General features: G+C 35.4%; 1 protein-coding gene across 2 annotated transcripts in view; it reads left to right on the forward strand.

Moving 5' to 3' along the window:
- LOC136038093 (RNA-binding protein 1-like) overlaps window positions 1-21,233 on the forward strand; it is a 29,899-nt gene extending 8,666 nt beyond the window's left edge. The window contains exons 2-6 of one of the 2 annotated variants that reach the window (XR_010620128.1): window positions 7,478-7,718; window positions 12,849-13,004; window positions 13,464-13,976; window positions 18,194-18,286; window positions 21,043-21,233. Coding sequence is in view for 1 of the 2 variants with exons in the window: in XM_065721109.1 (XP_065577181.1) it covers window positions 7,507-7,718; window positions 12,849-13,004; window positions 18,194-18,286; window positions 21,043-21,073 (492 nt within the window). In the remaining variant the exon portion in view is untranslated. The remainder of the gene's footprint in view (window positions 1-7,477; window positions 7,719-12,848; window positions 13,005-13,463; window positions 13,977-18,193; window positions 18,287-21,042) is intronic. The other variant, XM_065721109.1, reaches the window with a different exon arrangement.
- Window positions 21,234-24,429: the final 3,196 nt, after the last annotated feature.

A 24,429-nucleotide genomic window follows, 5' to 3' on the forward strand; every position in this document is an offset into this window, starting at 1 on the left:
TCTATATTTTGAGGACTGGAGCTCGAAACCTCGACGGTAGGGTTCTCTGATATGCTGTATCTAATAAATGGATTTTCAATAAGATGGCTTCCCTTTTTGGGAGTGTTCCCTCTTTTTTCAAAAACTAAGGCCAAATTTTTCAGATTTTTAGTTTTGAGTGGGCAGTAATAAACTGAAAGAATTTTATATATTTAGAATCAGCATAAAAAAAACAATATTGCCGGTGTAGCAATTGTCTTGAGAATCCCAATTTTAGTCTTGGTGAATATTAGCCCAAGTCACTTATTAATTCCATTTTTTATCACAAACTATTTGATAAGATTTTTTTTAAACCTGTTCATCTTATTTTAGTTGAATAGGATAATAAAAAGAAGCAGGGTCAATTTGACAGCTGGATACAAATTTAGTTTTTCTTTCACCATTTTTTTTTTTATTTCTGAATATATAAGGGATTTAAGTTCGGGGGGGGGGAATTGTCCTCTTATGAAAGAGGTACATTTTACATGGCCGTAAAAAATCAAAACTATAGTATCTATGCAGGCAGGATGATTTTTGAGAATCTCTGCTCCTTCCGTAAACTATTCTAAGGCATAGGAAATTGCTTAAAGACAAGTCTACTTCGTTATAATTTACAGAAGCAGTAAATCTTTCTGTAATTTTCGTTTGAGTTTGAAATTCTTTTAATATTAATTGCATAATAATCAAATATATTATTTATTAAATAAATTGATCCCTTTGCCAGGAATTCTTATCTTTAAAGATTTACTATATTTTGTTTCATTTTGCAGGCAATTTAATTGCTCTTTTTGTATGAGAGTTCTTTCCTAAAAGTATTTTAAAATAAACTTGTTCCTACGAAAAAACATTCTGAAATATATTCCCTGTCGTCCAACCGCCACTGCTATTTCTGTGTGGCCCCCCGATGGAAAATTTTCTGCCGGTGGCGTTTACTGGAATAAGTTGTGTACGTGGAATCGGGGGGATGCCTTTATTTGAGGGTATATTATGAGACGGATACATAGTCTTGAATATAAATCCCGAAGAAAATAAATAATGGCCAGGTTCAGTCCACGTTTACCAGCTTTCAGAAGCATCGCTGCATGGATTAGATAGTCAAATGCACGTCTGACATCACCCCACCCCAAACAAAGCTTTCTCCACACGATTCCGCATGAATCAGGACATTTGCAGCAGCGGTTAAAGCGACGGCACACCCGGTACCTTGCTTAAATCTGAACTGGAGGGGAGGGGTGCAGCTGACTTGCTCAAGTTCCCTAATAGATAGTAGCACAAAGAGCTTGTGAAGGGATGTAGCTACAGTAGTAGGGCAGAATTATGTACAGTGGACTTTAGGTTTCCATTTTTTAGAGATAGGAGTCATATCTCTGATGCAAAAAGAAGAAAGAACGGTACTCGGAGTGAAAACCATCTGCGTAAACAAAGACAGATGAGCCGTAAGAAGTTTTTTATTGTATTTCAAATGAATCGCACTGACTTCTTTGAGCATCCAGAAACTGATCCAGAGCTACTTCATAAGACTGCACTATGACGGGAAGAGGGGCAGATAACTCAGATTCATAATATGCATACCATTCAGCTTCTGGAATGTCAGCCAAGGACGGTGACGAAGAGGGGGGTGCTGAGGAGGAGACAAATTTAAATACCACATTTTGATCTTGTTTTGCATAGGCAGAATAGTTATTAATAAGATGTCTACGGTGCTGAGCAACCAAACTCTCCTATACCCATCATTTCCCCAAGCACATCCCGTCAAAATTTTGAGATAGCCATCTTGTTCAGCATAGTTGAAAGGTCCAAAAATTAAGTCTTGAGGATGAAAACCACCCCTCCCCCCATAACAGTCCTCACGCCAGGGGTAATGAGTTATGCCCTGGGGACATGTAATGTTTTTATGGAAAGGGTGGTCGTATAAGCTTCTTTGGGGGCTTATTGGATTGGTAATCGGAAGTTTTACTGCGCTTTAACCTGTTAACTTGTGTCTGTGTGAGGGGTAACTAGCACTCTCCCACACCAGTCATTTCTCCAAACATGTCCAATCAAAATTTTGAGATATCTATTTTGTTTAGCGTAATTGAAAGTTGCTGAAATTATGTCTTTGAGGATGACACCCCCCATAGCCCTTATGACAAGGGTTGTAAGTTACACCCTAGGGGCCTAAAAGTTTTTATAAAAAGTGTGGTTGTATAAACTTTAGAGGGGCTCATTGAATTGGTAATCAAAAGCTATAGTGCTCTTGTTAAGAGTCCAAGTAAGATCGAAGGGTAGATACCCCCCCACACACATACACGTTGTATTTTCCCGAAATGCCTCTGATAGAAATTGTAAGATGGTTATTTGTTGTCGTAGAAACTTCGAAAAGGGCTCATTCGATTGAAAATCGAAAGGGCTAGTGCCCTTTTTAATAGTCAAAAATAATTGGAGGTTAATCAGCCCCCCCCACCACACCCATTATTTTTCCAAAGACTTCAAATTAAAATTTCGAAATAACTATTTTGTTTGATGTAGTTTAAGGATCCAGAGAGTATGTCTTTGAGGATGAGAACACCTCTCCCCCCAAAGCCCTTAGGGAGAGGGTTGTAAGTTATGCCCCGAGGACATATAAGGTTTTAACGAGAAGGATGGTCGTATAAACTTTGGATGGGGCTCATTGGATTGCAAATCGGAAGTTTAAGTGCCGAAATTATCAGAGGGTAGCTACCCCCTCCCCATGTCATGTTTTCCCAAATGCTTCCGAAAGAGATTTTTAGATAGCCATTTGTTCCAAAATAGTCCAAAGATAATATAATAACAAGGCCTTTGGGGTTGACACAATCCCCCAGTTCAGGGAGTAAAAGTTGTAAGTTATGCCCCAGGGGCATGTAAGGTCTTTATGGAAGTAATGGTCTTCTGAACTTTAGAGGAGGCTCATTTGATTTGAAATGCATAGTTCTAGTTCCCTTTTAAGATTCAAAACTGATGGAGGGAAAAGGTCACCCCTCCCTGACATCTTCTTTTCCCCAAACGCATTTCATTGAAATTGTGAGATATCCCTATTGAAACCAATAGTCCAAAGAGCACATAACAATGTCTTCAGTAATCAAATATAAAGAATGTTTAGGTGGATGTTGAACTAAATCAAAACAAACTATGAGCATGTGAACTTTCAAAAAGGTGACAAAGCAGTATCTCAAGAATAACTTATATTTATTAATTTAGACCCTTTAGAGTAAGTTGTGGGGAATTTTAAACTAGCCAGAAGGCACTTTGTGTATAGTTTAAGTACTACCATTACTTTAATAAATGATGCTAAGGGTATTAGGGTGAAACTTTCAGAGAACGTTTAGGGGGAACTTCAATTAAACGAATAAACTGTATGTATGTAGGTTTTCAAAAGGGCATATAAGCAATTTCATAGGCAGCACCAATCTCTAATAACTAGAAATATTGAAACATTTACAGGAACTAATTGGATTCAAAATTGAAATTCTAGTGCCCATTCATTTTGCAAACACATCCAATCAAAATTTTGTTTTTTGTTCAGCATAGTAGAACGGTCCAGCAACTATATCTTTAGGGATATTCTTAATGTCAACCCCCCGCAATAATGCAATTGGGCCATTATGCCTTAAAACTAAATCAAAAGGGATCGTGTTTATTGTTGCCAATAAGACACTTCAGCAATATATCAAGAACGACTGGGGGTATTAAGTTGAAGGTTTTAGAGCTGCTACTTTTACTTCTTCTGTTCTTACAGTTCAAGTAAATAAACAGAGTTTAAGTGTATCCAGGTTGTCAAAGAACATTGATAGAATCTCTTGGAAATGATATTAAGATTTCTTTTTCAGGTCAACTCGAGCAGATATATAATTGAATCAAAAATACTATTTGTGTCAGGATTAAAAATTGTTGAAAAAGTTTCTCCTAACATACTAATACCAAGCCAAACTATGGGTTCTTGTAGAAAGTAAACGAAAAGATATAAAATATCTTTTTTTCATGAAAAAGACTATGTCAATAAAAACGAACTGAAATTAATTTGAAAAACTTTTTCCACAAAACGAGTTTTTTAAAGAAATGGGGAGAGCTCCATTAAGCCAAAAATTAGTAGAAATAATGAAATAATCTTCTAAGCGTAAAACTACCACAAATCATAAATAAATGAAGCTCAAAGCTAACAGAAATTACAAAAAACAAATATACAAGTCAAATCCGAAACGAGTAAAAACTAACATTAGGAGGGCTGATAACTCATGCCTTCTCAAGACCAGAATATGATTTTGCGCTGTACTGAAAATAAAATATGTTTTAAACGTTTTCATTTTTTATTTACTTTAATAAATACAAAAACTAAGACTCTAAGGAATGAATATCAGTATATGTATATTAAACTGACAATCCTCGTTCAGTTTTGTTGTTGTTGTTTTCAAACAGTTCGTGGTAACGAACTGTAGTAAGGAGCGACCCGGCTCAATAGTAACCAAAACTCTAAAAATGGAATTTTGATACCAATAGCTACATCAAAAGAATCGCATTTTAATTCCGGTTTTAAATATATAAGTTTCATCAAGTTTAGTCTTACCCATCAAAAGTTACGAGCCTGAGAAAATTTGCGTTATTTTAGAAAATAGGGGGAAACGCCCCCTAAAAGTCATAGAATCTTAACGAAAATCACACCATCAGATTCAGCGTATCAGAAAACCCTACTGTAGAAGTTTCGAGCTCCTATCTACAAAAATGTGGAATTTTTTATTTTTTGCCAGAAGGTAGATCACGGATGCGTGTTTATTTGTTTGTTTGTTTTTTTTTTTTTTTTTTTTTTTTTTTTTTTTTTTTTCCAGGGGTGATCGTATCGACCCAATTGTCCTAGAATGTTGCAAGAGGGCTCATTCTAACGGAAATGAAAAGTTCTAGTGCCCTTTTTAAGTGACCAAAAAAATTGGAGGGCACCTAGGCCCCCTCCCACGCTAATTATTTTCCCAAAGTCAACGGATCAAAATTCTGAGATAGCCATTTTATTCAGCGTAGTCGAAAAACCTTACAACTATGTCTTTGGGGACGACTTACTCCCCCACAGTCCCCGTGGGAGGGGCAACAAGTTACAAACTTTGACCTGTGCTTACATATAGTAATGTTTATTGGGAAGTATACAGGCGTTTTCAAGAGGATTTTTTTGGTTTGGGGGAGGGGTTGAGAAGAGGGGGATATGCTGGGGGAACTTCCTTCGAGAATTTGTAATGGGAGAAGAAAATTTCCATGAAGGGAGAGCAGGATTTACTAGCATTATTTAAAAAAAACAATTAAAAAATAAAAGTGAAAAAGCTTTTTCAGCTGGAAGTAAGGAACAGCAATAAAACTTAAAACAAACAGAAATTATTACCCATATGAGGGGCTCACCTCCTTCTAATACCTCGCTCTTTACGCTAAAGTATTTTCGGTAATTTCAACTACTTATTCTACGGCTTTTGTGATTCAGGGGGTCATTCTTAATGAATTGGGATAAAATTTAAGCTTTAGTGTAAAGAGCGAGGTACTGACGATGGGGCGAATTCCCTCATATATGTAATAAAAACATGAGAATACAAAAGTTCTTTACGTAAGCTAATTTATAAGTTACGTAAATCTTTTACCAATAAATAAAATTAAAAGTTCTAGTTGCCTTTTTAATTAACCAAAAAATCGGGGGGAAACTAGGCTTCGTCCCCCGCTCTTTTTTTCTCAAAATCATTCGATCAAAATTATGAGAAAGCCATTGAGCCAAAAAAAAAAAATATGCAAATTTCGTTTTGATTATTCCTCTGCGGAGAGCCAAAATCAAAACATGCATTGATTCAAAAACGTTCAGAAATTAAATAAAAAAAACAAGTTTTTTCAACTGAAAGTAAGGAGTGACATCAAAACTTAAAACGCACAGAAATTACTTCGTATATGAAAGAGGCTGCTTCCTCATCAACGCCCCGCTCTTTACGCTAAAGTTTTTTACTGTTTTAAAAAGAAGAATTGAGAGAAAGAGTCAAACTTTAGCGTAAAGAGCGGGGCGTTGATGAGGAAGCAGCCTCTTTCATATACGAAGTAATTTCTGTGCGTTTTAAGTTTTGATGTCACTCCTTACTTTCAGTTGAAAAAACTTGTTTTTTTTTATTTAATTTCAGTAAAGCGCAAGTTATGTCCTGATTTTGAAAAGGCGTGGGCTTATCGACCCTATTATTGTTGATATCTGTTCGTTTTGACTTTCATTTATATGTTGATAATTATTTGTGATAGGTTTACGCTTTTAAGATTATTAAAAAGTCAAATACTAGCAATGAAGCTTGCACAGCTTTCAACCTGATCAAACGTAATCATAATAAGTATGAAAAAAGACTTGAGCAAATGGATGGAATGGCTGAGGGGATGAGAATTCTTGACTAAGTACTTGACAGAGTTCTTTAAAGTGTAGGAAGTAGACCCAGACAAATGTTATTGCTGTGTTGCACTTCCAATAAATTATCAGAGTATACAAAAAAATCAAAGCGGAGAGCATGACATTTAACTCTTGAAAAAGAAAATCTTAGGGAATTTGGCTTGAGGGCCGGGCACCCGAGCTCCCCTCTAAATATGCGACTGCTCCCCCTCTTTCTTGCTGAAGACCCCTTAAAGTCTCATTATTTTAACGATTAATTTCATAATTTCTCGTAACTTTCATGTACAACTTCTGTCTTTTCCTGTTTTGCCAAATTGGACCCTCCCCTAGATTAATTCTTGCATACCTGCCCAAGGGAAATTTTCTGAAAGAAAAGCATGCTATTAATGTTTGATTTTAAACTGGTTAAAAATGCTGTGCAGGTCTTAAATTTTATCTTGCTTTTTCTAAATTTATTCACTGAAACTGGATATTTTTTGTTATCAAAATTTTTGTTACTCACTAAAATTGGATGTTTCTGTTTCCAGAATTACCCCCCCCCATCCCTCCTCCCAGACACTTTAAATGTCGTGCCATTAATAGGCAAATGACCACAAATTCCACCAAGAAACTTATTTCTATTGATTATCGCCAAACTCTTCTTTTTTGCTTGTTGGCCCCTATTCTGTATTTGGGGGCAAATTTAACCACTATTGCATGAGGTTTGTGTGATAATGGAAATGTTAATAACCTCTTTTTTTCTATCTTGGGGTGTTGCAAAATGTCTGATACATTGGTAGAAATCTTTAATTTTTGAGAGAGAGAGATAGAGGCAGGCAGATGTTTCCATGATCATGAAGGGTACTAATCTAACCACCCAGTAGGCTTAGGACTTTTCATGACATTGGAAGCACCTAAAATGATATTGCAACAAATTAAGTAAATAAGTTTCTCTTTTTAGTTGCACATAAAGTGGCCGCTTTGACCTCTACTCTTGGAAACTGCTTAGTTTTCGTTGATTTCAGTACTTTGTTAGACCCCCTCCCCCATTACTTACTTTCTTAAAGAAGAATAAAAAAAAACATTCTTGTTTTCTAGTTTCTGGCCCACATTTTTATTGGTATAATATGTCAAAGCATCACAGAGATTGGGACCTCGCATGCAAGGTATACATTGGCAATTTAAGTCGTGAAGTTGACAGATATGAGGTTGAAGATTTGTTTGCCAGATATGGACCTTTGCGTAATGTTTGGGTTGCCCGAAATCCTCCTGGCTTTGGATTTATTGAATTTGAAGATCCCAGGGATGCCGAGGAATCGTGTCGCCATCTTGATGGTTTGTAAGTATCCTTAAAGCAATTCTAACAATTTTATCTTTCCATGCCTGTAGGTACCTTTTATTTCAGCATGATATGTACAGTAAACTGTATGGTGTTGTTAAAGTGCCGGTTCCTAATGGTTATGAGCTTTCTCAGGTTCGTATAAGACTGTGATATGTTTTTCGACAGGGTGGTATCTATAATTGTAGTGTACTGGGGGCCCAAATAAAGGTTGCAACTAGTTTTATTTTTAGAGATCTTGACCTGTCACTGGCTAACTATGCAGATGATATATTGAACCTTGGTAGGACTTATGCTGCTTTAGAAGAGAACTTTTGATACTCAAAGTTATGATTATAAGAAGAATGGCTTTAGGTCTAACCCAGAAAAGAGTGAAATTGTTGTTGTAGTAGAAAAGTCGACTGCTCGTTATTCTGCAGAAAATATTCGGCTTGGATCGCATCTTTTAAAACTTTCGTCTATTGTATTACTTGCCTTAGACTGCTAATTGTTTCTAGCTTGACGTATACCAGATTCCTCCGGCTGAGTTTTTATGTGAAAGATTGCAAAGGACGTTGGGACGTCTTGTTTCGTGCAGGTCTAGGCAAAAGCAGACAATTCTAGAAAATATATATAATGCACTTGCTGTGCCCAATTTATTAGCATTAGCACCCTTCTGGGAACTGTTTAGTCTAACTGAGAATATAGCTATCCACCGACTAAATTTCCGTTATGCGAAGTTTCTATTAGGTATCCCTTTATGGAAGAGCTACCGACGGCTCGTGTCTAGTTTTGGTGTAACTCAAGCCTTTGTTGTTATTGTAAATCGACAGTCTCGGCTTATGAATATTCTAGGTCATGAAAATAGTTGATTGAATGTTTTTTTGTGAAATACAAATGTGTTTATTTTTCTTTCCTTTTTTTTTGTTATTACTCCATTTTAATACCTTGTTTTGTTTTTTATTGGGGAAATAAAATAATTTATTCAAATGTACAGTCAGATCAACAAGACAAAAGAATGTAGTGAAGTTTTTTTATGAGCTGTAGACAATGCTGCTCTATTTATACATTTTGCCTTTTTTAACAAATATAGAAACACATTGCCAGGGGATGAAAAAACACTGTATTCACGTTTTTTTCCAGAATTGTTCGGATCACAAAAAAAAAACTTAAGACAGCTTAATTCAGTTCAAGAATTTTTCAGGGCAATAGCTTCCGACCTGTGATTCCATTCTTAGCAATTTTTTGAACCAGGCGTATTTCTGTCTGATTAGATGTTCAACCATCCATGTAAAATGCATGAAGTTGATAGAAATGAAGTGTAGATTAACACTTGTCTCTGGTCACCATTTAGGTAACGCCACGTCTTCTAAGAAAATAAGGTAGTTGCACCTTGTGTTTAGAATAAGTGGAATTTTCTTGAACTAAACGAAAAAAAAATCGTGTTATCAATAACAGGTGCAACATAATGAAGAGCAAACCACGTCTCTCTGTAGCCAAAGCTTAAAAATAGGTTTTTAAAGAAAATATCTAGGGATAACTATTTCACATATAACATTATTTTAAAACTATAATTAGATATACGTTGCATGAGCAAAGAGAGGTGTTTCGGCAACCTTTGTTTGGCTCCGCCGAGTAAAGTGTCGCGAGAGTAACACTTTTGGTTTTATTTCCTCACTTCGATTAAACGCTGAACTTGTTAATCTGTAAGGATCTTAAAATGAATACTAGGTAAACCAACTCGCAAAAGTTGCAAACCCCTCGTTGCAACTAACACAAGTTGCAAACTCCTCATTGCTGAAGATGATTGTAGCCGAAGAGCCGATTATTACTTACAAGTAATATGTCTTACCACTGGAATCAAATTGGTCTTACAATCAAATACACCGGGAACACATAATAGGTACACCAACTAGCAAAATGTGCGAACCCCTCATTACCGAAGATGATTATGAGCTAACAACCTACTGTTGCTTAAAACTCCCCTATATGTCTCACAATTGGTATCGGCCTACTTTTGGTTTCTGTGTGTACCTTACTACTGAAGTCGTCAACCCCTTTAAATTTTCAAACTAGTATATCTCATGAAGGAATTTTCCTACCAAAAAATTGATTGCATGTAATTTGACCAGCTCATCAAGAGCTATCGACTGCCGTCGGAAAAAAAAATCTTTCTGTCTTAGTTCAAAAGTTGACTTTTTTGCCGTAGGTCAAGTTCCTAATGTCATTACTTAGAAAGGAGCAAAGGATAAACTCTAATTTCTTTAGCAATGAGAGAATTTTTAAAGTTTAAGAGGTACATTTGATAACATTTCTTTACCGCAATCCCAAGTGCGAAAAACCGAATGATAAACTCAGCTGAAATCACAAACAGAAATGGGTAGAAGCATTAGATTTTTGGCCCCAGGCAAGAGTTCCACGAAGCTTTCCAAAGTGCAAAGTCATATTCATCAATCCGGCTTAAGGTCCACACTTTCCGTAAAAACCGCAGAGGTTAGACCTTTACCACTTTCTAGGAATAAGCTGAAATCGGGGTGCTAGGAAAAAAAACACGACAAAACCAAAGTGTTACTCTCGGAACACGATTATCATTCAGATCATGCTGACCGTTAATTTGTAGTTACAATTTTTTTTAAGTGCACGACGCCCCCGCAAGCTGACATCAAATTCGACAAAAAATATATAATAGAGATTCTCATTGTTGAAAAACCTAATTGGTGATTTAGAGTCCCTCACTTTTAAGAACAAGGATGTACATTTTTGCATGGGTTGCATGGACGTGTTTCCTTTTTTTTAAAATAAAGAGTAATGCTAAATCCTAAGAAAAGGGTGAAATTTCCCTGATAAAGAAGTTAAGCTTCAACCATAATGAATGAAAATTATAGAGAATTATGAAGTCATACGTAAACTGACCAGAAATATCGCAATTTAAGAGTTGAACTGCTACCCTCTAAAACTTAAAGACTGGTGTTCAGTTGTGGTCTACTGAAAACTCAATCTATTGTATCCGTGCTGAAACATTACTACCAATTGTTTTTTCTCTGTAACTAACAAGGCTGTTTCGTAAACATAGATTCATGCTTCATAAAAATTCTATTTGGCTGCTGATTTTTTATATATTTGAGAGTAGTTCATTTGAAAGAGAGAAAACATTAATAAAAACTAAAAGTATAATGAATTAAAGCACCTACTGGTTACCGGGGAGATTCTCAACCGATAAAACTCTCTAGCTCTAAAAAGCTTTAACTTTTCCTCTCCCTGGTGAGATTTCCAAACCAGTTTCTGCTCAGAGCGTATTATACGTTGCCAGGAAGGGGCGTCATTTGGGGAGGGGGCAGTTGCCCTCTACCAATAATGTGGAGAAAAAATGATTAATTATCCCATGCTCCTTAACTATCAGAATATAGACTCCTCTTGCCCCTTTCTCCCAATAAAAATTCTGGAGTTTCACCCCCTGTCTACCAGTGTTGAGTTTGGTGACCCCGCAATAAACCCTGAGTGGATACTCATGAGAGAAAGAACTTCTGTTAATGAGCTAAATTTGATTGCACAGCCATTTGTAAATGAGGCGCTAGGCACACTGGGAGGGCATATAAAAGATTTCTCTTTCTCTGAAGATTTGATAAAACTTGCAGAGTCTGCTTTAAAAATCACGGTCTGTACCTAGAGTAGCTAAAAGCCTTGAAAGGAAAAAAACAATAAAGTGGGGCAGGCTTTCGATGTAGAAGGAAAAACAGGTAGTAGCCACCTTGAAACCACTCAAAAGAAGATTGAATAAAGGAAACAGTTGCAGATTACATCCCTGTTTCAGCAGAAGTCAGCACTAAATGCACAGAAGTATAGGCTGTGTTTTTTACTTTTTGTTATTGTTTTGAGATTACTATCATCTGTGTTCTTATGCTTTTGAAAGTGACTTGTTCGAATGTGCAAATAGAAAAGGACATAAAAAGAAACAACTGTAGAAGGACTGGGACAGGTCTTGAAAACATACACTTCTTGCTTTTACCCTCAATTTGTCTGTTTCTCAGCTGGTTCAAATCAATAATCGAATTTATTTACTGCTTGTTTTAATTAGGAGACCCCCACATGAATTTGCTGCTCTATTTATTTATTTCCGTCATACAAGTCTAATTTTTGTTTGTATTCAGTGCTTGGCCTCTCCAAAGATTTCTGAAACTGAGTTGGTCCCTAGAGAGGTCCCTGTTCCAGATGAAATAGGTCCATAAGTCTCTATTTTTGGCCCTGTGAACATATGGAAGCTCTGTAGTTATGGTTATATTGTAACCGCAGTTAAAGCAGTCAAGATAAGAGTGGAAATGGTGGTACTAGTTGCTATAGGAGGAATTGTTGCGGATATACCACCACTATTTGGAGTGGTAGTAGGCTAATCCATTTTATTTATTTATTCATCCAGTTGCTTGTAAGCCTAAAAGCTTGTAAGCATAACATACAAAATGAAAATAAAAGAAATCGGAAGCCTTTTGTTAAAAATGTTGATTACCTAACGCATTTTGTTTTAGGACACTCGTATTGTCATTTTGCAACTTTGGTTGAAACGAATAAGCATGTAATGTATTCTTATTGTGTTTAGGACAGTCATCTGGCCATTTAAGACAATTTCCTAAATGACCCCTGAAATATCGGGAGTCGAAAGAGGTGCAATATGTCTAATATTCCTTTTAGACTCCAAAACAGGGGTTCTGGGGCCCAGTTCTGGGCCCTCCAATTACAGACACAAAATTATACATTCCAAAGAATTCTTCCTTACAAATTGGGGTAGAATTTGGAACTGTGTTTTACGACGCTCATGCTAAAATTTTTGTCATATCTTTTAGTTATTCATGTAAATTTGTTTTCAAAATAATCGTTACCTTTACTGAATCAGCTATAAATGGTAGTTTTTCTCCCATAATTCGTCCGGTTTGTATTTTACAAGATCATGCTGTTCTGTTGTTGGATGTTTTACAATCCAGAGATTCGGTAAAAGACAAATATGAGCATTTAATGATAGCACCCGACCCTGCGGCTTTTTGTTATGACGCTTATATTGTTAAATAAAGTCAATAACTTATTTTATTGTCTCACCTTCAATATTGTTATATTTGTATTCCACTTTTTATTGAAATTATTCATGATTGATTTTAAACCTAGACGACTCCATGGATCAAGAATCAAAGTAGAAATGTCAAACGGCAAAACAAGGACTGATCGTCGCGATAACTATCGCCGTGATAGCTACCGAGAGGATGGCTACTCTAGGAATTCGTACAGAGATAGAGAAGGTCGTGGTGATTTCCGAAGGCAGAGGTCTGTCTATTCTCCTATTTATATCTAATGGTTCTGGATATTTTCCCTAATTTAAAGTGCTCATAAGTTTTGATTTAGTCCCTCGTTTTTCAAATAGCTGAAGTGTGTGATAAAAAAAAAAAAATGTGATAAAAAAGTCTCCTATCATAAACTTGCCCATGTTTCGTAGCGCTTTAATCGTCTTATTGCTGAAATTTTTAAGCCTTTCTAAACGTAAAATATAATAGATTACAAAATTTTTTTGTTTAAAAACATAGCATCAACATGATGTTAGTTCTGTAAAATGAAGTTTAACAACATACGGTAAATTTTAACGTAATTTTTATTCAGTTCTTTTCAATGAAGTTAAAACTGTTTCCACTCCGTATATTATTTTATTCACAGCAATATTTTTAGATGTTTAATGTAAGTTGAAAACTGCTAATTTTAACAATAGCTCTTATCACCACCCTTTTCCAGGTTTTTAACATCTTTAAAACATCCACTTGTACATCCAACACCATCTACCATTCAACTTCAATTCACCATCAGCTTAATTTATCAGTTAACTGGTGCGAAGATTGGTTTTGTATATAACAAAGCTTCATTCCTCATCTCATTCTCTTAAAGATTATCCAAGAAATGGCAAGAAATATTTTGGCCTTGAAGAGGGCATCCAAAATTACTCCTGTCTTTTGGAACATTCACCAACACAATCATTGGACGTTATATACTACTCTTTGGATTAGGTTATAGAAATGAAAGAATGTAGATGGCGGTGATTTCAACCTTTCATAATATTTAAGGAAGTCGGCATCGGTTTGCTTCAAAATAGGAGATGAGATTACCATTTACATTTTATTGAAATCAGCCATTTCCATTTTTTCGTCCGTTGGCTAGTTCAAGGTCATATTCCATCTCTGGAAAGGACATTCAAACTATTCCCTTTCTGGAACTGTGACTTTGCCCCATTTTTAAAACCGAAATTTGAAGGTAATTTTGACTTATTTCTGGGCTTTTTTTAAGACTGTTGTAGTTTATATCCTTTACTTTGTTTCTCTGTCGCTAACAGCTGTTTTCGGATGTTATGTAAAGAACTGAAAGTAATTAAAAGATCCGCAAATTCTTATAATGTTTTATTATTGATATTATCATCTAATGTTATATGCAGGAGCAGTAATTGTGTTACAGTTCATGCATGTAAAATAATACAATAAGTCAAGGGGATAACATGGCTGAAATTGCTAGGATAGGATAGTCACTCCCTTAAAACGAGTTCCTTTTTAGTTGTAATATGCTTGAAAGGAATTTTTAAGAATCAAAGGACGGCTGTTTAATAGAAAAACGTAACTTGTCCTTGCGAAAATAAATTGTCCTTGGAAAAAAAACTCTTTATTTTTCATTGCAGTTTCTAACACGCTTTCGAATCCAAGTCCAAGTCACATCTCCAAACTTGTTTTGTTCTTCTTTATTGCAATCCGTTTTTATTTGTTCTATTATATTTCATATAAATTTAAAAAATCCAAATTAAATTTTAGCGATACTACAAGTGGGTTGAAAATCATTTTCCAGACGAATATATTTCTCAGGTAAACTTTTAAGCCACTGTCTTGATAAAAAAAGGGAAAGAATTGCAAAAAAATTCTTCATTGATAAAATTGAGATGTCTGATAAAATTGAGAAGTTATAATTTAAAAAAAAAAGTAAAACGAAAATAATGAGTGAAACTTCGGTCCAAAGTGTGTAGTTTATTTAAGTGGTAGCCCGCATGATCTGTAAGGTGATTTATGTTCTTTTTACCATCTTTAATGAAAATACGATTTTTTTCAATTCACTGATCAGGGCTATAATTCACATTTTAATCAGCTATTCCTTTTCTACAACACCCGCTCAAATACTAAACATTCTGGTTTGAAAAAAGTGTATCTTTCGTAGAGCTATTTGAATAGTTTTGATAGAATCAGCTCAAAAGTAATCTATTAATTGTCAGGATAGGCTAAGCGCTCTTTTGATCAGAGAAGATTAAATTTGGAAAGAACCACATCCATTATTTATGCTGTTATAAACATACGCTTAAATCTAGCAATCTGATGGGAAAAAATGTCAAAAATCTTGCGTCTTTTTTTTACTACTAATCTCATTTGACATTGGTCAAAACCTAGTTTGATCATGTGGTATATCGTAAACTGGCCGGAGTTCGGTTTTCTTTTCATACTACTGAAATACCTCAGTTCGTTGTGCTTCCCAGTCACCAAAGTCCAATTCCGATATTCAAATATGACCCCTCCTTACACATCTTGCCCCTTTTCCTATATAGATCTTTGAAAGAAAATTCGCTAAATGCGTTATACTTTTAGCTTAAATTATACTCAAAATCTGTTATTATCATCCCACACCGCCTCGTCATAAGAAAGTTAGCCAGGTAGTAGGCTGTTTAAATCAATAACTTGCAATATAAGTATTATTGGAGGAACCATAGTATATTCAAAACCACATCATTCCACTGATGTTTTTCAAGAATAAAGGAAGTAAGAAATACCCTCTCTGAAAACTAAAAGCACTTGTACGTATGGTATTCTGAGGGAAAAAAATTGAATTATCCAATCAGTTTTACGGTTAGGCAGTCAGGTTGGCTTTTTGAGGGGTATTTCTGTTGTAAAACTGAAAAAAGAACAAGATTGCCCTCGCCCCCCTAGATTTTGAAAATAGTTGTTCTTTTATTAACATTGTAAATTGTTTCAGTTTATTTATAAGGTATTTTTTTTAATCTAGGGGGGGGGGGGAGCCCAAGGGGAATAGGAAGGCTTATATCTAAGGGGTAGAATTATAAGCATGGTAATGAGAAAAAAAAACAATTCTGCAAATTAGGTTTTTTCCCAGTATTAATTTAATTATCAAGTTTTTTTATATACCTGTTGGAAATAACTATTTTAAACACTTTGAGATTCAATTAGTCACAAAATACGGCAAATACGCATATAAGGCTATTATTTGCAAATTGTTAACACGTTTAACACGTTTCTTTTCTAGTCTTTGGTCAGTACCAGTTTTATATCGTAACCTTAATCAGTAAAACAAAAAAAAACAAAAACAAAAAAAAAATGAAGTTCACGAATAAACCAGTTTGTTTTGACATATTTTGTCTGTAGAAGAAATTGAAAAGAGATTCTGTTCTCTATTTAGACCACTTTATTAAGGAAAAGAATTACATGATTGTTCACAAATTACCGATAAAGAATTCTAAAAAGATGCTCCTGTTCTCTACTTTAAGCCTGCATTTAATTGTTTGTGGTGGTTAAAAAATCCAATGATGAGGATGATCAGTAAATAGTCCGAAATCTCCCTCAAAGACAATCTTTTCAAAAAACTAACCATTATTACTGTATTATTGGTGGAGTCACCCAATTGAGTTGAGACGGTGTCACAAAGGCCCATTGTCTTCTCACCCTACTCAAAAGAATTAATTTTCCCCATTCTGACCATCTTATCAGCTGTCGGGCAATATCTTCCTTACATATGTCCTCCAGGCTAAAATGCAGTGTATAAAATTCTTCCAACTGGTACCTTATCCCGACTGGGCATCCTTCTATCAGACGCCTTTTTGTTCCCACTGACATCTAAAATTTTTTGTAAACCGGGGAATCAGCTCCGCTTATGCGGATGAGATGATTCTGGAAATTACCAGTTGTTATAGCTTCAATGGCAATTCGTGTTTCAGATTTATTAAGTCGTAAAAGATGTGTAACCAGTGTTTGCCTAAATTTCGAATATACTTCCTTATTTCTTTGTACATCATTTTTCTGGGACAATTTCGCTATACCCTCAGAGCTCCATCTTCTTATTCATGATCTCCAGCAAATGAAAGGAAGATTCCAGTCTGTAAGATGAGTGAATGCCCCAGCCTTATCTGCTTCACCGGCCAATTCATTACCTACGATTGTAGAGAGGCTGGGAGTCCATACTAACAAATAAAGGTGGAAAATTTAATCTAAGACAGTAAGATTTTTAACCTTAAATGGATGTTTCGGCGTTCTTTAAGGGCTATCCTCAGCGAAAGCACATACATAAATAAAATAAGATTTATAATAATGTGTGATCATTAAACCCAAACTTCAGAACTGTAACAGCCCCAGAGTCATTACTTCAATGAAGTTCAACCATGACTCTAGGTTCAATCTTAGAGTCCATATCAGGGTAATTGGATCTCCATTTGATGCTAATTTGTTCAATGCTTCGTAGTATTTCAACTCACTTCTTTATCTTCTGTTAATATTTTCATTCAATTGGCGCTTTTAACAAGTTTTCTTTTTGCATTTTTTTGCGATTATAAAAGTAGCATAGTTAAGCGTTCATTTTGAGTGCTACAGTAGCTATTTAAATAAGAGAATGTTAATACGAAGAGCCCTGAACCACGCGTGTTGTTATCAATTAAGTTGCATATATCTACTCTATATTTGGGTCAGTTTTTTACCTGCCAGTTCTATTCCAAACATTTCAGTCTGGAAGGTCTCCTTAAATGAAACTTATTGTGTCTTCATTCTAACGGGGAATATTCTAGCATATAAGTAGTCCAGGTTCAGATTTTTCTGTAACAAAATGGCCATGTGTTTGAGCCAAACTTGGCCATATGATTCGGATTAGTTAGCTGCTGTGATGCATCAACGCTACTGTGTTTGTTTGATGTCAGATTAGATTTGATTAATCATTTGATTAATTATTTCTATCATTGAAATGAAATATGAACCACTCCCAGCATGGCCTGTTGGACAAAAGACCCCCCCCCAAAAAAAAAAAATTTAACTCACTGGTGAGGATCTTAAACCAACGGACTCTGATTTTGCATGTGAGAAATGGTCACTGCAGGTACGGTCGCGTACCATCACATGATTTTTTTTCAGGTCAGTGATTGGCTGGGAGTTGCTACATTACCAATTATATAGGTATATTTTGTTTATTCTGGACAGATAACGTAATTAAATATGTGATTCCGTAATGCAGCTAATATTGCGCCCCTTACAATGACTGATTGAGCCAATTTCGCTTTTTAGCCTTAGTAAGTGAAAAATGCCTAATTTTCACTTGTTTGTTAAACAACGGATTTGATTGGACAAAATAAGAACTAATTTTAAGACAACGCAAAATGAGAATTATAATAGTTTTTTTCTAATATTATTACCGTTTTAAATTTTCTTATGCGTGTAACATTTCAGGTCCAGGTCACCAGTTATGAGATACGAGGAGAACTACGGTCGAAGCCGTGGACGTGAAGCTAATATACCGCCCTATGAAAGAAGCCGTTACAGGTCAGCACATTATTCATTCATTCATTCAAACCATCGACTTCATGTAAACAAAAAATTGTCAAACGAAAGCAAAGAATGACTTTGATGCTTGAAACGCACTGAAATTATTTCTCTTACGCGGATTCATAATAGCTTGGGAGTTGACTATTCACGAGTTTGCCTAACTTTAGCCGTGACTGCAAACAGCAGTACATGGTGACATGGAGGTGTGGCGGCCCTCGAGGAAATTATAGCCTAGTAAATGTCACAGCTTTGCATTGTGTTTTTATTAGGGGATTAGTTAAAAGAAAACTTTCTACAAACGAAGTTTTTTCAGATAAAAGTAAAAAGTTTGATCAGTCAGGATTATGGGAAGGGTACCGGCTGCCTATTTTTTAATTTATTTTGCTCAACAGGCTCATAGGCTAGAATATAGACTAGTACTTAAACTGCCTTTTTTATAAGTTAAACTACCTTATTATAAGTCATTTATAATAAGTAAAAGTATAAAAATTAAGAAATAACTGAACAAACATAAATCTTCCCAAATCAGGTGGATCGCCGTGTCGTGGATCTGCCACTAATGGTGACACTGTAAGACTGTCAGTGGTGTAGAATTTCCCGTTTCATGGTTAGCTTTTTGCTATCAGGCTGAACCAATTTTTTTTTTCGTTTTTGTAAGTTTTTTAAACCAGCAAACTGCTCAAGCTGTTCCTTCTGTTGTATGTGCTAAAAAAAAAATGTATTTCTTCGTAATGTGCTTTGTTCAAGCAGATGATATTAATAAACATCAGTCAACGCTGATTTTACAACAGCGTTGACGTATGCACCTTTACTTTATCGAGATCATTTTTCTAAAATTTTTTAATATTGTTTATGCTCTCCATTTGAAATATAACCTGTTTCAACTTTTCTAGTGTAATTTTGTCGACATTGAAGACAAGTAAAAATATGTTCAGTCAAACTTTACCAAGGTTCTCTTAAAGTAGCATCCATGCCTTGATAGTATGGCTGACTGAGTACATTCTGAGAGAAAAACGTGAAATCAAGAGTTGTGAGTAAAGGTCGAAAAAATAATACTAGATTTCTAATTTCTTAGACCTTGAAGAAATTCCAGAAATTGGTGACAGTTTCTTAAAGGAAGACAAATACATGAAATAAAAGGTTTTTGAAGTAACCCTAACTATTTTATATTAAATTGAATTAAATTATATTAATAACCAGTCTTACAATCAACAGAAAAAGAAGGTGAAAGAACAAAAAAGATAGAAAAGCAGAAAAGCAAACACAATAACTTCCAGAAACTATAGTAGGCTGAAAATTCTCGTTTTTTCTTACCTGTTAGAATAACCTCCTTAACTGTAACAAGGGTGCATCTAGGATTTTGTTCTTGCGGGGGGGGGGGGGGGTTACAATGGAACTTTGAAAAACGAATCAAAAATTCGTTTATATGCATTTTTGTTAGGTTTTTACGAGTCGCACAAAAATTTCGAGGGGTTCAAATTCAATTTCTCTCTCCTGGATACGGCCTTGAAATGTACCCAAAGTCTCAGCAATATCTGTTAACAAAAATTGTGACATTTTGTGACTTGGGATGAAAAACATTTTACTCAATAAGAAACCAAAATTTTGGAGATCTTGAACCATTTTGTAATTTTTTTTTTTCAAATAGGCTATGCAGGGACTACCTACGACATGTTAAAAGTCATCGACATATTAAAAGTCATGTTAAAAGTCCTAATTAAAATGTCATCCCCTTTTTAAGAGCAGACTATCTTAAGAATAATCTAAGCCTTGTATTTATTTTCACTATCGTTAACTGCCGATGAAAAAATTCACCTGTTACAGGCTCAATAATTGGACTGTGGGGGAGGTTCGAAAACGAGTGGTCAAACCCTTCAGTCCCGCTCTTTTCTTTGTGATGAGATTTCGATCTGTAGGATAATTTCGCTCTCAGTTCCCGGATAGATGGCATTTGTGATAAATGTTTAAAAAATACTGTAGGGATATGTTTTTCATTTCGGGCACTATAATCTTCAAAAAGGGAGACAGAAACAACAAATGCCCTTTGATTTTGTAATTATGCTCTAGCCGAAAAGTAAAATAAAAATTTGTTTAAAATAAACAGAGCTTTTTGTTTATGCCCTGATCTAGGAATAGTATGTGATCTAGTCGAGAGAGAATGTATCAGGTTTGTCTATGTGCAAAAAAAAAATAATGCGTAATTGATTTTGATCTTCTGTTCCAGTTGATATATCCTCAAGATAATCTTTTTTCGCAAATGATATAACCCATGGTTGTCAATTGTTAAGAATGCAATTGGGGAATGCTTTGGATCCATGCTCTCTTTCAATATTTTGAAGTATTTTGCGATTTTTCTTGCAATCTTCAATATAGATAGCCTATTATTTCTTCGTTTGTTAAGGTTTTTTCATATTTTTTTATTTCCTATCCCCCAAGCCTGTTTGACATTGATACGTTTCTGTTTGCTATTTTACAATTTATGTTGGATAAATGTTTTTTTTATAGTCTATTTGACAATTTTCTTCTTCTAGTGTCATATTCTACAGGAGTAAAATCTCGAACAAATCTTAGAAATGATTTCGCAAGCCTATTCATAGCTGATAGCGATTGCTTATTTCTTTATTTCTAATCGCCTAATCCTTAATCCTATTTGACAATGCCTGGATCTTTATCTATATTTAACAATTTCTAAAATGTAATTATTTGAAATATTATGTTACGGGCTATTTTATAATATTGCCTTTTTTTTTCAGGAGCAGATCACGATCACTATACAGGGACTAAGAAGCCATGCTTTGATTTTCTTCCTTTCTCTTTTGTTTTATTTTACTTTTTTCTTCAATCTAATTTTCTCTAATTGGACTCATTTTTTCAATTTAATAATAATGATGTCTATTATTGTTTTCTGCTTCTTCCTTTGTAATATATTTGAATTTAAATTTTACTGTTTTCACTTTTTGCCTTTGGTGAAACACTCCACAATACTACTGTCTAGTGTCAGGTTTTACGTATTTGTTGTCACATTTCTTCGCTTTCCATCAGTCCCGTCACCTATTGCTTCAGAATTGAAGGAGTAAACTAGACAAGTGTTTTGTCATCCCGTAAGGTCCTCATTTTTAAAGTTCCTCCGCAGGGGAAAGATATACTTAGATGCTCTGGTTGGACCCAACCCTTATTCCTGAAAGATGCTTTGGTGTAGGAGCACTGTCTCTACATCCAGTGACCCCACTAGCTCAGTGAAAAAGGGTTGTGCATTCCTATGATAGCTTCAGAACAAGTTGTATTGCAAGCAAGGTCGTATTCAGGAGGCAAGTTACGGGGTTTGAATTCCCCCCTCGAAATTGTTGTCCGACTCGTAAAAACGTAATAAAATTGCATATAAACCAATTTTTGATGTGTTTTATTGTACCACCCCCCCCCTCCCCTGAACAAAAATCCTGAGTGCGTCCTTGATTGGAAGATAGACATAAATATTAAAAAATCACTCAAAGGTACTTTATGATTGCCGATTTTCAATTTTAGTCCCAAAATCTTCGTTTGCCAAATTTAGTGTTTCCGTTTTCTATCTTTTGTAAAACACAAGAAACATTATTGCAGAATTTTTTTTGATATTGGAATAGAAAAATAATTATGTCAAAACTTAGTATTTCCTCACCTGCTGTCAGGTGTCAGTATTGTCCATTCATTACTTCACCGTCCAAAGGTTAATCCGAGTACAAGTCTTTTGTCAACACTTAAGGCTCTGGGACAGTTGGAAATGGATACTTCTATCAGTTTTCAAAGCAAAGTAATTGTGTATTCTTTTGGTGTTTACTCGTAACTATTATTTTTATTTCTTGGGTTGTCAGTCTTCGTTTTTTAGGAGGTTTTTAGTCTCGATTTATTTACTTTTTTCCTTTCTAAAAAAGTTTTTTCGGATGAAAGTAAAGAGCAAAATTAGAACTTAAAACAAACAGAAATTATGTGTATGGGCATCAGGGCTATTGCCCTTCCAGACTCTTAACACTAAGGTATGATTCTTTCCACGAACGGTTCACTAACGAATGCTTCAACACAAGGGCAAGGGGATAAAATAATGTTCTTCACAGTGCCTCAAGAGTAGATGGGCTCATTGATTCACATTTGCACAAAAATAAGCTTAGAAAATACTGTCGTTTTGTAATTAACGTAAAACTAAAGTGTTTATTATATTAAATACACATATGTTCCTCGAACTACTGCTTCTAACAACTTAGAGCAGCACCAAGCCGCCTGATGCCAACACAGCTACTCACGCTCCTCTCCCATCCGAATCTATTCAAAGCCTTCTTCTTTACAACCTCCCAGGAAGCTCCCATTTACCTTAAATCTTTCTTTACGACATCCTCCCATCCAACTGCGGACAACCTGCTTTCTGTTTAGCCTTGACGGTTGGCCAAAAAGGACAACCTTCGGCAATCTTGTCATCCTTAATCCGCAGAACGTGCCCTAGCCATCTCAACCTTTCTCTCATTATAGACTTAGAAAGCGGGATTGAACCACACTTTTTGTGCAGCCTACTGTTTGAAATAGAGTTTTTTCAGCCGGGTATGCTCCTCGAAAGTAGTTATAAACTCCTTAAAAGATGATTTTCGTTTAGGGGAAGAAGGCACACCCAACGATTTTTACACTTTCTAGAATAATAGACTTTGGGGTATGACCCAGCATTTCAGTCACCTAAATAAATACCAGTTAAATGTTAATATTATATTTGTAAATGCAATTTAATATGAAAATTCTCCCATAAACACGGTTGTATGTGCAAAATCCCATGGATGATGTGCAAAATATTGTCAATAAGAGAAGAAGAGGAATTAGATACTCAACTCAGAAAAAGATATATGAGTTTGTACCGTAAGATAAATTATATTAAAAAAAAATGCAGGACATGCTTTTCAACTCCTTGTTGGCTAGATGGGAGACTTTCCATTAAATTAGGATTGAAGTCATCAAGAGTCATAAACAGCGTTCGAGAATTCGACATTATACTTCAAATATTGTGTAGTTTACTTTTGTACATTGATAGATGACAGAGATTGATATACCACCGCAATTACTGATTATTCAATTCTGGGCATAGAACATTCAACAACTTTGCTCTCAAAACCGTTTCGGTATTTAGGAATCAGAATTCCTGTTCTCACCATAATCGATTTTTGTCGAGTTCTATTTACACAAGAAATTAGGTCTTACCAATATTAATTCAACTTGCAGAACATTCATCCAAAAAGGCTTAACCATACCCCAAAGATATTTGTACCTGATTCCTGAAGAAAATTTTTTTTGCACCCTATCCGCTCCTCGATCCGCGGGAGTTCTGAAACGATGTTATTCGTGTACTAAGATTTATTCATGAGAGAATAAACATTGTTTGTAGAGACAAGTAAAAGAGTGTGAATTTTATTCTTATCGTGAGCTATAAGTGCTTGAAATAGACGATTGGACTTTTTCATCAAATTTCTCTAGTTTAGATGTCTATTGCGTTATCAACTTTTGTTCTTATGCCAAGGTCTGTCTCCCGTTGGTATACCCTTTGTCTCCCCTTGGTAGAACAAAAAGCCCGAAAGAAATAGTAGCCTCTCCTGCCTTTTCTCACTAACTAAAAAGCTCTTAAAGATCAAACCAAGCATGTGATTTCTCACTGACAACTTTAAAATACTCTGCATGAAGCTATCTATATATATAAAAATAAGTTGTCTGTGGATATGTCTGTCAGGTGACGTCATGTTTGTGTGTTGACTGACGTCATGAAGTTAGTTGTCGTCATTTTTGTTATGACGGTGACGTCATTAAAGATATTTAAGACATGCGTTCACGTAGAAATCTATTAATGTTTAACTTTAAAATGACTGATGAACTTACAATGGCAACAGCCGAGGAAGATGCTCAAAGAGTCTATGCCAAAAAACTTGCTGCTGATAGAGAAAGTCAGAAAAGAAAGCGTGCCGAGGAATCCAAAGAACAGCAAGGAAACAGGCTTGAGGCTGATAGAGAAAGAAAGAACAGAAAGCGTGCCGAGGAACTACCAGAGCAACGCGAAAAACTTCCTCTATTGGCTGCACCACCAGAGCCATTGAAGACTTTCCTTACTGGAACTACGTCAGAATCTAAGCGTTTTTTGT

This window comes from Artemia franciscana, chromosome 2, assembly GCF_032884065.1.
Source record: "Artemia franciscana chromosome 2, ASM3288406v1, whole genome shotgun sequence".
In the NCBI taxonomy this organism is placed as follows: Eukaryota; Metazoa; Arthropoda; class Branchiopoda; order Anostraca; family Artemiidae; genus Artemia; species Artemia franciscana.